General features: G+C 41.9%; 1 protein-coding gene across 3 annotated transcripts in view; it reads right to left on the minus strand.

Moving 5' to 3' along the window:
- VPS41 (VPS41 subunit of HOPS complex) overlaps positions 1–15,949 on the minus strand; it is a 299,363-nt gene that overhangs the window by 81,335 nt on the left and 202,079 nt on the right. For all 3 annotated transcript variants that reach the window (XM_075826930.1, XM_075826929.1, XM_075826932.1), the window contains 2 exons: positions 13,540–13,621; positions 2,484–2,576 (listed from right to left, as the gene is read on the minus strand). In XM_075826930.1, coding sequence (XP_075683045.1) covers positions 2,484–2,576; positions 13,540–13,621 — 175 coding nt within the window. The remainder of the gene's footprint in view (positions 1–2,483; positions 2,577–13,539; positions 13,622–15,949) is intronic.

A 15,949-nucleotide genomic window follows, 5' to 3' on the forward strand; every position in this document is an offset into this window, starting at 1 on the left:
CCATTACTATTCCAGCTGCCTAAAGGATATAGTGATAATTTTTTGTTTGTTTGGGGGTCTTACTAATATTACAATGAGCAAAATGTTGTGGCTAATATGCAAGACAAAAGGGTGGATGAAGAATTAAAAAAAAAAAAAGAAGAAAATGAAAGACCTAAAGTGTGGTAAATTTTAAAACACTGAATACACAATCCGGGGTTTGTGGGGCACATTTCACACAAATAACTTGTGTCTTTCCTGATGCCTTGTTTTGAGCACATGCGGCATCTTTTTTGGGGGCTCTGGTTTTTTTCAGTGGTGGGGGGGGACGACTTCTGTGATGAATTGCTGGACCAATCCTGCTGACATTGCTACTAGATGTACTGCCCTCCGCTTCCTGGTCAGCAAATAACAGGGATTTGATTACTTTTTCCCGAAATTGTAGGAATGTATCCCTACTGCTAACATATCTGTACAAAATAAAAGCATTGCGTAGTGCTATTTGTGTCAGGTGGACAGACAGCTTCTTATACCATATCTTTGTTTTGTCTATGGCACTGTATTTTTGTTGACGACTTGATCCAAAAGATCAATGCCACCCATAAATTTACTGTACTCCTGCATGCACAGGGGTTTGAGGGCTTGGGTGCTGGATCCACGTACAGCGACAAGGATGCAGTGGCCATCACGAAGGGTGGTCAGGATCAGGACATCTCTTTTGTCTCTGTATCAGAGGAGCAGCAGATCTTCGCTGCAGATGGCCCTGTTCTCTTCCCAGCCTGAACGACAGTCCTTGCAGAGTTTTTGGGAGGCCTATCTGTTTTTCCGGGATTGTGCCACAGGACAATGTGCATCGGGATGCAAGGACTTTGAGTAAGGGGACACTACTATGGAAATTATCTATATATAAATGGTACCCTTTGCCAGGCAGCAGATGCACAAGGTCGAACACAATCTGCGCACTGACTCCTAGGAAGGGGGAAGTCTTTCAGGGGGTCAATTTTAGAGTCCTTTCCTTCATAAATCCTGAAGCAATGGGTATACCCATTGGCAATCTCACAGATTTTATATAATTTAATACCGTACCGGGCCCTTTTGTTTGAAAAGGTAGTGCCTAAACCTGAGCCTTTCCTTAAAACAAACAAGGGATTCATCCACCGCAATATTCTGTTTAGGGGTATAATGTTGGGGAAATGTTTGACAATAATGGTCAATTATTGGCCTTATTTTGAAGAGCTGGTCAAAATTTGGGTATCTGGGGGTGGGCAGCGAATTTAATTAACGCCCCAAAGCGTGTCCTGCTCGATATTGTGCGGTAGAGAGGGGTGCTATATAATATATCGGGGGACCAGTAATCTCTAATAGTTGGCTTTTTTATAATGGCAAAACGTAAAAACATGTCCCAAAATTTACGCAGCTCTGCTGCATTAGTCAGAGTCCAATCTTGGCCTCTGACATAGTAGGAGTCAGGGTTTTGGGAGATGAACTGAGCAGCATAGATGTTCGTCCACTCAACCATTAAATTTATTAGGGTATGTGCACACACACTAATTACGTCCGTAATTGACGGACGTATTTCGGCCGCAAGTCCCGGACCGAACACAGTGCAGGGAGCCGGGCTCCTAGCATCATAGTTATATACGATGCTAGGAGTCCCTGCCTCTCTGCAGGACAACTGTCCCGTACTGTAATCATGTTTTCAGTACGGGACAGCAGTTCCACGGAGAGGCAGGGACTCCTAGCATCGTACATAAGTATGATGCTAGGAGCCCGGCTCCCTGCACTGTGTTCGGTCCACTACTTGCGGCCGAAATACGTCCGTCAATTACGGACGTAAATAGTGTGTGTGCACATACCCTTAGGGAGTCAGGAAAAAAAAAAAAAGGAAACATATCAAAGGCCTCGAACCCTATGGCATCAAATTGAATACCTGAGGAGGCTGTAAAATCAAGCACTTGGGGGCTATAATTATCGGGCATATACTGTACATACTTTTCAGTAGGCCAACATGTCGGTATTGAAAATCTTTTTTGAAACCGAGCTTATATAATATTCGAATTTTCTGAGCCACTAAATTTGGGGTTTTCATTAACTGTTAGCCATAATCATCATCAACATTAAAAGAAAATGCTGGAAATAGATCACTCTGTGTGTAATGAACCTATATAATATATGAGTTTCACTTTTTGAATTGAATTACTGAAATAAACTTTTTGATGATATTCTAATTCATTGAGAAGGACTAGTACTATATGTCAGGCAATACTTCCAAAACATATACGTCTGATAGCAGACTCAGACATGATGTAAACAAAGCCTAATAGTTCACACACAGCTGAGAATGTCCAAAAAATTTTATTGTTTTTTTTTTTTTTTGAAGATCAGAGGAATTTAGGGGCACTTTTCCACCAATATTTGATTTTTTAAATTTCATTAAAATAAATATATATGCATTATTTCATTGGAAATATGGATGATAATAATGATAACAAATGCAGCCGTACCTCATAATCCGTTCTCAAAAACTCATCCAGGATCATTTCATAGATTGCCGGTCTTAGTCGTAAATCTCCTCTTGGTAAATACTTGCTGATCGCCTGTAAAACACAGACATAACATAACATATATGCTTCCTAAGAAGAATATCTGGGATATATGACAATACTATACGATTTTTTATTTTTACACCAACAGAAGCCATCGCAAGTTTACGTGTAAGAAGTGATGATGGAGGGAGCATCACAGGCAGAGATAATAAACTACATATCCAAGTATTTCATGCTCCGAAAGCCTGAAATATGAGCTTTTTAGAGAAGTATTGCAGACACACAAAGAAAAGCTATGGATTAGGTCGGAGCTACATCGCCGCCATCAGGGCGGCCATAAATTTAAAAAAACGCGGACCCGCTCTTTACTGCTGAAATGAATTTGCTCACAGCAGTGTGTCGCTTATGATTTCACTTTGGTGAAAGGAACATGTCCCATCATGGAGCCGGGGCCCGTTCCTTACATCAAAGTATAATCATAAGGGCCCGCAATTTATAGAGTGCCTGCCCCCTTCTCCTCCTTTCCTCCTCCACAGCGGCGTGACAGCGTGTGTGGAGGAGACAAGGAGGGGAGATGTCATGAAGGCAGCGGCAGGTTTGAATCCAGCAGAGGCGTCCTGCAGCAGCAGCAGAAGACTTCTGACACAGTGAGTATGTGATGTCTGTGTCAGGCTGCAGCTGCTGCCCGGAGTCTCCTCACATCATATCCCCCCAATAAAAAGCAATGTCATACCCCATGTCGGTACTATATCCTCTCAGCACTGCTTCATAGTCTTGTATCAGTAGCAGCAGTTCTTACCTCTTATCTCCTGCGCTGTGTAAGCAGAGGGAGAAGACAGGTTTATTGTCCCGTTACACAGCACAGGAGATAAGAGCCGTTTCTGCTAGTGATACAATGTTGTGCTTCAGTGTCCAGAGCAGTGGTTCCCCGCGACACTCTGCTCATCCACTGCAAAAAAAAAATATATAATTTTTTTGCTACAAGCTTTGCCCCCCGACGTTGTAGCAGACGTGACGCGTGCACGTGTTACGAGTACCGCCCACCACTTCCCTCTAGAAGTCTGACGGAGGGAGAGGAGCCATGCTGTGCAGGGTAAGTCTGTTTTTTTTTCTTTAGTTTGTTACCTATTGTGTGAGAAATGGAGCCAGGGGAATGCCAGAAGTTGTAGTTCTCTCCTCTTCTACCTCCTCCCTGTAATGTCTTCTGATATCACATAACAGTCTGGACAAGCTGAGAGTTGTAGTTCTCTCCTCTTATACCCCCTCCCTGTAATGTCCTCTTATATCCCTTAATAACAGCCTGGACATGCTGGGAGTTGTTGTTCTTATACCTCCTCCTGTAAACTTTCTCTATCACATAACATCCTGGGAGTTGTAGTTCTCTCCTCTTCTACCTCCTCCTCCTGTAAACTTTCTCGGATATCACATAACATCCTGGACATGCTGAGAGTTGTAGTTCTCTCCTCTTATACCCCTTCCCTGTAATGTCCTCTTATATCCCTTAATAACAGCCTGGACATGCTGGGAGTTGTTGTTCTTATACCTCCTTATTTATTCCTTCCCCAGGAGTAAGCACACTTTCTCTCTGTGATGGTCACTTTACCAGAGGGGCAGATGGTCATTTTACTGGGGAGGGGAGGGGGGGGGGGATTGAGGCTGATGGAGGCTTTACTGGAGGGGGCTGATGGTCATTTTACTGGGGGGGGGGACTGAGGCTGATGGCCACTTTACTGGGGGGGCTGAGGCTGGTGGTCACTTTACTGGAGGGGGCTTATGGTCTCTTTACAAAGGGATCATTATACTGTGAGTGGGGGCTGATGGTCATTTTACTGTGAGTGGGGGGGGGGCTGATGGTCATTTTACTGTGAGTGGGGGGCTGATGGTCATTTTACTGTGAGTGGGGGGCTGATGGTTATTTTACTGTGAGTGGGGGGCTGATGGTTATTTTACTGTGAGTGGGGGGCTGATGGTTATTTTACTGTGAGTGGGGGGCTGATGGTCTTCAAGTGGTTTCCGCCTCTGACCTCCCTTTGAAATAAATAGGAGGCAGAAAAAACCTGCGGTGCTCGTTTGGTGCTTTTTTGTCTGCGGTTTTTGCATTAGTTTCAACGGTTTAAAAAAAATGGGCAAAAAACGGAGCAAAAAAAAAAAAAGTCAAACAACGCTGTCAATTCAAAATCTGCCTCAAAATACCTAAAGGAATTTTGAGCCAGATTTTTAGTTTCTGCCTTACAAAAAAACGCTGTGTGAACATACCCTAAGAGTGTAGTGCTTGTTTTTAGCCATTCTTTGTCGTGTTTATTAAAACAATTTTTGGTAGGGCTGCCCTGAGAATTTAGTTTTTCCTGGGGTGCCTCGAGCCTGAAAAGGTTGGGAAAGTCTGGGCCACAGGATGTCATAATATCATACAGACCTGAGTAAGGCATTTGATTTCTATGGGGGAGGGGGGGGGGGTTAGATGACAATGGGGGCAGGGAGATGTTATTGGGTGGGGAGGGAAATGATGGTGTAGTGGGTAGGAGATAATAATAGAGGGTGGATGACACTGAATGAGACATTATACTAGGGGATGATAACTGGGGGAAAAGAGGATATTTGAAGAGAAGGGTGGAGGAAGGAGAGGATACCTGGGGGGGGGGGGGGACCGTCGGGGAGAGATCTTAAAGGCTATGTACACCTCTGAAAACCTTTTTTTTTTTGTTATATTAAAATAAAGAAGTTAATTAGTCTGTGTTATGAAACTTTGTAAATACTTTTTATTTTTACTTTTTGAGATACAGCTGCTTTGTATCCTGTATATAGAGAAGCTGTATCGTGCGCTGAGACCTGTATCCGTCATATCCGGGTTCAGTGTTGGCCGGTCAGGATCCACCTGTTATCGATCAAATCTAAATTATGAACAGAGACACGCAGGACCCGCTGAAACTGAACACGTCAATCCCGTGGACCGGACAGATAAAGGTTTCAGTGCACAATACAGCTGCTCTGTATACAGGATACAAAGCAGCTGTATCTCATAAAGTGAAAATAATTTTTAATAAAAAGTATTTGGAAAGTAGCACCAAACTGGTAAATAAAAAAATAAAAAAAACACAACAAAAACCACATTCAAAGGTTTACATAGCCTTCAAACCTGAGGTGGGTAGTGAGATAACACCTAAGGGGATGGAGAAGATATGATCCATATAATTTATGTAATGTAAGCTCATCTTTTATGACCCGGTCTACCTCCACAGACAGCCCCCCCCCCACAAAGACAGCCCCCCCCCACTACCCTGCTCATGCCACGTAGTATCCACTCCCTGCCACTTGGCATCTCCCCCTTGCTACAGCCTTCTTCCCCTTACAGAGGCTATGTTACCTCGCACCTCCCTGCCTCCACCGCATAGCCACCTACTGTCACTCCTCGCTTACCATAGAGACGTTATCTCATGTATTTATATAGAGGCACCCATGGAAAATTGGACATTTCCCCCACAGAGCCTCAGCAGATAATCCCCATCAATAAAGGTTTTGTTATCAAATCTCATATCCACTAGATAGACCATAAAAGCGTGAATGCTAAACTGTGATGGCAGGTAGGGATCGGGTGGAAAGGTGTCTGAATTCCTTAAAGGCGTATCCCGGTTACAACAAGTTACCCCCTATCCGTAGGGTAGGAGGTAACTTGCTGATCGGAGGGTGTCTGACAGCTCAAACCCCCACCGTTTACGAGAACGCGAAACCCCCCGTTTGAACCCAGTGGCAGGTTGCTCATGCGCACTGCCGCTCCGTTCATTCTCTATGGGAGCGCCGGAGATAGCAAAGTGCAGTGTTCGGCTTTTTCCGGAGCTGCGATAGAGAATGAATGGAGCGGCAGTGCGCATGAGAGACCTGCCGCTCGGTTCAAAGGAGGTGTTCGGGACCCGCTTTCTCATAAATGGTGGGGGTCCGAGCTGTCAGACACCCACCGATCAGCAAGTTACCCCATACCCTACGGATAGGGGGTAACTTCTTGTAACCGGAATACCCATTCAAGAGGTCTGATCTGGTGTCTGAATTTTTTTCTGGTTTGGGGAATGAAAATAATTAGAGGACTGGTGTCTGAATTTATTTTGTAGTGTGGTGTCTACACAGATGACGTGTGAGAAGGCGAAATAAAAATCATCCTGGTGTGCCACGGCAGTGGGAGATCTTAGGGAATTCAGCAGCCAGAACTACATCTTGGTGAGTGACTCTGCAGTGTACAGGCAGCAGCTTCAGTGCAATAATTTTTGTTTATGTTGCCACCCCCCTGCAACCAGAGTCTCTGTTTCCATTTTCACCCCCCCCCCCCCGCAGAGTCCTCGTCTCTTCCCTGTTCCTCCACAGAGTCCCTGATAGGTTGCATCTCCCCCTAGCCACCCTCCCACCCGTGCCACTTTCTGTTCTGCCAGAAATCCCCTCCTCCTTTGCCCCCCGTGCCCTGGCACTTCGTCTCTCCACCTTGCCCCCTGATACCCACCAGCTGTCTCTGCCCTGCCCCTCCAAAGAGACCCTACTAGTTTGCTTTTCACCGCTGCCCTACTTCCCACCCCTTTACTTTGCGCCCGCCCCAATAGTGAGGGGTGGGGGCAGACTCCTTGGCTATATGGGACCCAGAAATTTCTGATGGCGGCCCCGTGGAGCTATAAATTGGTCTTGTGCAAGCAGTGCAAACCATAATGAGCAATAACCCAGGACTGATACCACAACAGCCCAGGATGTGACGACTGAACACCAATGCATATCATTTACATTAAAAGCTCTTGAGAAAGAACAAGGGAAGGGTAAAGAAATAAAACAGACAACAAATGATTATGGCTATGGTCACATCTGCGTTGGGTATTTCCATTGCTCTCCTCTAATAGGAGCAGAGCAACAAAATAAAAATACCGGACACACCGGTAACGTTGCACCACGGACAACACCGGCGGCCAATGGAACCCATTGACTTTAATGGATTCCGTCGGGGTGTTAGAGTGATTGCTATATAAGACACTGCCACTAGTTGCGTATGCCTCATGGCATGTAGCTCTACAAAGATGTAAAACGAAGTGGCTGTGCTATGTTTTAGATGCAGTCACTGGATTAATTATATGCTATAAGACTTAAAATTGGGCAAGACTGTATTCGTATAATATGTAATCAAATATATCAAACGGTGTACTAAATCAATGTGAATATGTGTGAATCCTCATATCACGAGATACGACAACCTACAGTCCACTGGAAAGTACATCGAAAGTGACAATACCAACAGTGACACCTAGTGGTAAGAACAGTAACACAACAATTTTTTGCCAAACCAAGGACAGTGATGTTATATCACTCACTATATCCCTCTTATTTTCAAGGTAGTTATCGAGGACGTATGTACTGATGACAAAGAAAAGTACATATTTTTATGTGGAGAATGTGATGACCCAAGGATGGTTTTTCAACTATTTACATTCCTCCGCCATTTCAATTTAGGGTATTGGAGAGCCTTCTTTCCCTTATATCTGATAAATCAGAATATCCACGAATACTCAGTGTCTCTCTCTGCTTCTGTCTCAACAGTTGCCTCCCCTTCCCCTCTCCATAGACTTCTTTGGGCAGCATTTAACCTAATCCCTTAATGAGCTGATAATCGACTCGTCTCTCAACACGGATTTTAGCAGAGAATTGAGAGTGAATGATCAGTGCAGAAGGCAGAGTGGAAGAAAAGAAGTGGCTCATAAGAGGAGAAATATACAATGTCCTCTAATAAGAGAAGATATGTTACAAAGTTTCTCATATTCACTTTTGCTATTGATTTATGCCAAGTTTGGTACCACATAGAAGATACCTTTCAGAGGTCTTTTGTGGAGTTATGCCTCTATGGGTCAAAGATGTTTTGGTGGCACGAGGGGACCTACACAATATTAGGCAGGTAGTTTTAAAGTTATGGCTAATTGGCGTGTGTAAAAATGTAAGTACCGTATATGCATTTGCCTGAATAGGAAATTTCTTTCTGTGAGGGGAGATTTTTATGGGAACCACCGACATTCTAATGTAAAGGGAAGCTGTGTAGTCCCCTGAGAAGCTGAGAATTTACAAGTTGCAATTTTACCTGCCTGATCCCTTTGTTACCACCTATGACCCTCTAATTTCCTTTCCCACATACAAATTACTGGTGAGACAAAGAAGTTATTTGTTTCGATATAAAAGTCATCAATTTCAATAGCACTAAATTGCAAGTACTGAAAGTGAGACTGAGTGCTGGATATCTCTGACAAGCCCAGCAAGCAGTTTTAGAACGCTGTAGTGGTCCCAGCTTATGGTCTCATTACTTTTATCTACTAAAATTTCTCAACAAGTCAGGATTTAAGTTTTGCATAACAGCAGAAGAGAAAACCAGTAGTTAGAGAAAATAAAAGCTGCACCTACTAACATAGTTTGCATTCATAGAACACATATGTGGCTGTAGTATAGTACATTGCACACCCAGTATAGGTCTATTCAGATATTAAGTTAGTTTTTTATTCTGTAAAAGATAAACAGCATATATGTTGTATCAGAAACGTAAGATGCAGGAAATGGGAAAAAGCACCAAGAGGGTTTACATGGTTCGCCATTAAACTTGCTCTAAGCATAAATATAGACATATGTAAGTGCTGTAGATATTTTTGGGGCCTATTAAGACTTTTTACACATACAGATTATGCTCTATTCACTTCACGTTCTTGCCATGCAGTTCAGGTAAATACGGCTAAAATTAGGATGCTTATACAGTTATATCCTATAGCCATTTCACAGGACAGAAAAGCATGGCAGGCTGCACGTTTCTGACCTGCCAAACAATAAGTAGTATCTACTATATTTTTTTAGTGTGTGTGTCATATATATATATATATATATACACACACACACATACACACACTAGTCCTTCTCAATGAATTAGAATATCGTCAAAAAGTTAATTTATTTCAGTAATTCGATTCAAAAAGTGAAACTCACATTATATAAATTCATTACACACACACACAGTGATCTATTTCCAGCATTTTTTTTCTTTTAATGTTGAAGATTATGTCTAACAGTTAATGAAAACCCAAAATTTAGTCTCTCAGAAAATTAGAATATAATATAAGCCCAATTTCAAAAATGATTTTTAATACCGAAATGTTGGCCTACTGAAAAGTATGTCCAGTATATGCCCTCAATACTTGGTCGGGGCTCCTTTTGAATGAATTACTGCACCAATGCGGCGTGGCATGGGGGCGATCAGCCTGTGTCACTGCTGAGGTGTTATGGAAGCCCAGGTTGCTCCGATAGCGGCCTTCAGCTCGTCTGCATTGTTGGGTCTGGTGTCTCTCCTCTTCATGTGTTATATCAAGTCCAGAGTCAACGCCGCCATCTACCAGGAAAATTTAGGGCACTTCATGCTTCCCTCTGCTGGCAAGCTTTATGGAGATGCGGATTTCATTTTCCAGCAGGACTTGGCACCTGTCCACACTGCCAAAAGTACCAATACCTGGTTTAACCCGTTAGTGACCGCACCATAGTGTTTTTACGTTGGACACTAATGGGCTTTATTCCAATGCAATAGACTTTTTACGTCACTGCATCGGAATAAATAAACAGGGCAGGGAGCTGTCAAATCACCCTGCTCTCAGCTGCGTGCGCCGCATCGGAGTGGTTTTGGAGGGAGGGAGAGCCCTCTCTCTCCCACCGACAACCGGCGATAAGATCGACGAGTGTCTGTCTTCTATGGCAGCCAGTGGGCCTAATAAAGGCCCCCAGGTCTGCCTGTAGTAAATGCCTGCTAGGTCATGCCTCTGGCATGACCTAGCAGATGCCTGTCCGTTTTACACAGACATGCATAATACACTGCAATACAGAAGTATTGCAGTGTATTATAAATGCGATCGGATAATCGCATAGTCAAGTCCCCTAGTGGGACTAGTAAAAAATTTTAAAAAAATAATTTAAAGAAAAGTGAAAAAAAAGTGAAAAAAAAGTGGAAAAAAAAAATGAAAAACCCACTTTTCCCCCTTACAAACTGCTTTATTATTATCAAACAAAATAAAGGAAAAAAGTTATCGCCGCGTCCGTAACAACCCCAACTATAAACTTATTACATCATTTAACCTGCACGGTGAACGTCGTAAAAAATATAAAATAAAAAACCATACAAAAATTGCTGTTTTCTTTGAATCCAGCCTTAAAAAAAAAAATGTGATAAAAAGTGATCAAGAAGTTGCATCTACTCCAAAATGGTACCGATAAAAACTACAAGTCTTCCCGCAAAAAAAAAGCCCTCCTACAATAGCATCAGCGAAAAAATAAAAACGTTACGGCTCTTCAAATATGCAGACACAAACAAATAATTTAAAAAAAAAAAGTGTTTTCACTGTGTAAAAGTAGTAAAACATACAAAAACTATACAAATTTGGTAACGTTGCAATCGCAACAACCCACTGAATAAAGTTATTGTGTTATTTATACCACACGGTAAACGACGAAAATTTAGGACGCAAAAATTGTGGCAAAATTGCTGTTTTTTTTCTATTCCCCCCCAAAAAAAGTTAATAAAAGTTAATCAATAAATTCTATTTACCCCAAAATGCTGCTATTAAAAATTACAACTTGTCCCACAAAAAACAAGACCTTACACAGCTATGTCGACGGAAAAATATAAAGATTATAGCTCTTTGAATGAGACGATGGAAAAACTTAAAAAACGGCTTGGTCATTAAGGTCTAAAATAGGCTGGTCATTAAGGGGTTAATAACCACAGTATCACTGTGCTTGATTGGCCAGCAAACTCACCTGACCTTAACCCTATAGAGAATCTGTGGGGTATTGTCAAGAGGAAGAGGAGAGACACCAGACCCAACAATGCTGACGAGCTGAAGGCCGCTATCAAAGCAACCTGGGCTTCCATAACACCTCAACAGTGCCACAGGCTGATCACCTCCATGCCACGCCACATTGATGCAGTAATTCATGCAAAAGGAGCCCCGACCAAGTATTGAGGGCAGATACTGTACATACTTTTCAGTAGGCCTACATTTCTGTATTAAAAATCATTATTAAATTTGGCTCATATATAATATGAAAATTTTCTGAGACACTAAATTTAGGGTTTTCATTAACTGTTACCATAATCATCAACATTAAAAGAAAAAAATGCTGGAAATAGATCACTCTGTGTGTAATGAATCTATATAATATACGAGGTTCACTTTTTGAATTGAATTATATACACACACACACACATATACACACAATTATATACATATATTTTTATTTTGACTGTATTGGTGTTACGATCAAATATGTGTACTAAATGGTTTCTAATATGTACAATAGTATAGTGTATTGTGGCTAGTTTTGTGTATTTGTCTAAATTCTAATGCTTTATTCCTATACGACCTCTCACCAATGTCAGTTCAAAGTGTTTCCCCTTTATAAAGTACGCCTCTATTTGGGTTTGCAGCCGCTTGGAGGTTCCCATGGTTACGTGACGCTAGGCGTCGTTTGATATGCTCAGTGATAGACCTTGACGAGCTCCTGAGAGGGCGGAGTGTCGGATGACGTGGCACCCTCTGATTGGGGATTTGTGGTAATCGTCCAGCCTCCAGATGGGCATGGTTAAAGGCTTAAATAGCCGGCGCGGTCAGATACCAGAACCGTGCTGTTAGAGTAAAGTTCTAGCAGACACAGGGCGGCTTGATAATATTGCACAAGAAATTGATGTGTTAATCTGCCCTGTCTCGCTACATGCCTCTGAACATCCTATATAAACTAAGGAAGGAGAAACGCGTTAGGCGTTCAAATTCGTTCAGTGTGAATGCATTCTCTTGTTTCTGGGTGTGCAATCTCTGTCAAGTGTGAATGCATGCTACTGCTATAAGTGCTGCGCTGTTATCTAGGAGTGTGAATGCACATTATCCCTAAGTGCTGGTGCTCATTTCAGTATGAATGCACACTGTGTCTTAGGTGTTGCTTTTTTCACCATTGAGTGTGAATGCACACTCAGATTATCAAATTAATTTAGTGTGAGTGCACACTCTTGCTTTGAATGTACAGTCCCTGTTAAGTGTGAATGCACACTATCGCTATAGGTGCTGCGCTGTTATCTATGAGTGTTAATGCACAATATCCCTATGTGCTGTGTCTCAGCTCAGTGTAAATGCACACTGTGTCTTAGGAGTTGCGTTTCCGCTATTGAGTGTTTATGCACACTCTGCTAGGTATCAGATCTTTATTTAGTGTGAATGCACACTGTGCTATTTAGTCCAGGTAGGGACAGGTTATATTTTTAGCTAGATATTTGGGGTAGGTGATCTGACCTTAGGTGGATTATTACTCATTATTGGTACCCTTATCTAGTCTTTACCTACCTGGTTAGCCTGGTATCTTTAGGAATATATTGGCTAGTCCAGCCCATTTTAAAGGATCTAATATTAAAATAATTTTTTTAAGCGTTCTTTTCCAGGTGGATTTATCTATTTTAGTCGTTTGAACGAAAAAATTCTAAACTCTATTTCTTCATTAAATATGATGGTGTAAAGTCTACCGCTCACAGCTACACTAATGGTGATGGCTTTTTCAGGGGTTCAGCAATAGTTAACAGTTTTGTTAAACGGTTATGTGAAGATGTACCTTTAAAGTCTGGTGACGGCTTCCCTTATATTTTCCTGCTATTAGCACTAATAACTACTAGTTATTACGAACAGTAACTGCAAGATAACCAAACAATAAGCAGGTAACCGATTCCAGCCATTGCCTGCTGCGGTTTATGGCATCCTGTGATATGTCAATCAATAGACTTCAGACTCCAGGCTTATGGATATACATGCCAACTGCGGGCATTTTAAATTCTCTACAGCCTTGCAGGATGCCATCAGAGGGAAATGAAGCAATTCCAAAAGTAGCATTATATCAGGAAATTTCTATTAACAGAGGCTTTACTTGAAACAATATAGACTATAATATGCACTAAATTCTATCATGAAAATATGTGAAATTTTCTTTTTATCTTCACCTTCAATTGTCCTATTTTCTTGAAGCGGTAAACTTCATCTTCCCACAGCTTCATATTTTTGCCAAGTATTTTCTGACACTTTCTGAAAGGAATAAGGAAAAAGAGAATTAATACCAAGAGAAAAAGAAAGAACGGAGGCCGGGGAACGAAATGGGAAAGTATGGAAATATCTGGTTATTAATATGGGATCAATGCAGGTCCAAATCTTAAGCAAGGGCCACCAGTAATTCTACTTCAAGGAGAAAAAAAAAAAAGAATAAAACTTTGCAATTTCTTTTGGTGATAATATTACGTGTATTTAATATATACTCTGTTTTGTCGGCTGGTTAATACATAAAGGAAAATGTTCTTTTGCGACAGTGGTGTTTAAGAATGGTTCTTCCTACACATTGGGATAAATGTTCACTTTCAAGTGACCTTTACATGGAGTGTCTCATTCACTACCCATAGAGCACAAGATCCTTAAACTGTGCTAATGATGGTATAGGCAGCTTCACGCTGGGACCAACATAGCCTGCAGCTAGGCAATTTACTTCTCTTAAGTGGATCCCACTGTCTAACAATTTGAGCCGGACTTTACTATATCTAGTTACGTCTTTTACCTGCCAGTAAGTACAAAGTTCTGCTTAAGGTGTAACTGCATAGAGGGAATCACATAAGCTTGGATGCTCTTGATGTTTTCAACCTGATATTAATTTATCAATCTCCATTTCACTAATGCTGTAATATTGTGTTAGCAACTTTATAGAAAGCCCACATTAGGTGGCACTTAGCAATTGTAGAAAGGTCAGAGAAAAGGACTTCAGAGGTGTGCGAAAAAGCATAGTGCATTAGTGGATCTTTTATATTTCGGCACTGTGATTACCATGTCTAAATGAGCTACTACTAAGTGACAGCAGTGATGTGACAAGTAAGAGACTGTCAAAGTACTACTACCTGCTCATGGGCAGTAATGTCTGCTGCAGCTTTATATATATATATTATATATATATATATATATATATATACACACACACAGTGAAGGAAATAAGTATTTGATCCCTTGCTGATTTTGTAAGTTTGCCCACTGTCAAAGACATGAACAGTCTAGAATTTTTAGGCTAGGTTAATTTTACCAGTGAGAGATAGATTATATAAAAAAGAAAAACAGAAAATCACATAGTCAAAATTATATATATTTATTTGCATTGTGCACAGAGAAATAAGTATTTGATCCCCTACCAACCATTAAGAGTTCAGCCTCCTCCAGACCAGTTCCACGCTCCAAATCAACTTGGTGCCTGCATTAAAGACAGCTGTCTTACATGGTCACCTGTATAAAAGACTCCTGTCCACAGACTCAATTAATCAGTCTGACTCTAACCTCTACAACATGGGCAAGACCAAAGAGCTTTCTAAGGATGTCAGGGACAAGATCATAGACCTGCACAAGGCTGGAATGGGCTACAAAACCATAAGTAAGACGCTGAGTGAGAAGGAGACAACTGTTGGTGCAATAGTAAGAAAATGGAAGACATACAAAATGACTGTCAATCGACATCGATCTGGGGCTCCATGCAAAATCTCACCTGGTGGGGGTATCCTTGATCCTGAGGAAGGTGAGAGCTCAGCCGAAAACTACACGGGGGGAACTTGTTAATGATCTCAAGGCAGCTGGGAAAACAGTCACTAAGATAACCATTGGTAACACATTACGCCGTAATGGATTAAAATCCTGCAGTGCCCGCAAGTTCCCCCTGCTCAAGAAGGCACATGTACAGGCCCATCTGAAGTTTGCAAATGAACATCTGGATGACTCTGAGAGTGATTAGGAGAAGGTGCTGTGGTCAGATGAGACTAAAATTTAGCTCTTTGGCATTAACTCAACTCGCCGTGTTTGGAGGAAGAGAAATGCTGCCTATGACCCAAAGAACACCGTCCCCACTGTCAAGCATGGAGGTGGAAACATTATGTTTTGGGGGTGTTTCTCTGCTAAGGGCACAGGACTACTTCACCGCATCAATGGGAGAATGGATGGGGCCATGTACCGTCAAATCCTGAGTGACAACCTCCTTCCCTCCACCTGGACATTAAAAATGGCTCGTGGCTGGGTCTTCCAGCACGACAATGACCCGAAACATACAGCCAAGGCAACAAAGGAGTGGCTCAAAAAGAAGCACATTAAGGTCATGGAGTGGCCTAGCCAGTCTCCAGACCTTAATCCCATCGAAAACTTATGGAGGGAGCTGAAGATCCGAGTTGCCAAGCGACAGCCTCGAAATCTTAATGATTTACAGATGATCTGCAAAGAGGAGTGGGCCAAAATTCCATCTAACCTGTGCAAACCTCATCATCAACTACAAAAAACGTCTGACTGCTGTGCTTGCCAACAAGGGTTTTGCCACCAAGTATTAAGTCTTGTTTGCTAAAG

This window comes from Rhinoderma darwinii, chromosome 5 (genome assembly GCF_050947455.1).
Source record: "Rhinoderma darwinii isolate aRhiDar2 chromosome 5, aRhiDar2.hap1, whole genome shotgun sequence".
In the NCBI taxonomy this organism is placed as follows: domain Eukaryota; kingdom Metazoa; phylum Chordata; class Amphibia; order Anura; family Rhinodermatidae; genus Rhinoderma; species Rhinoderma darwinii.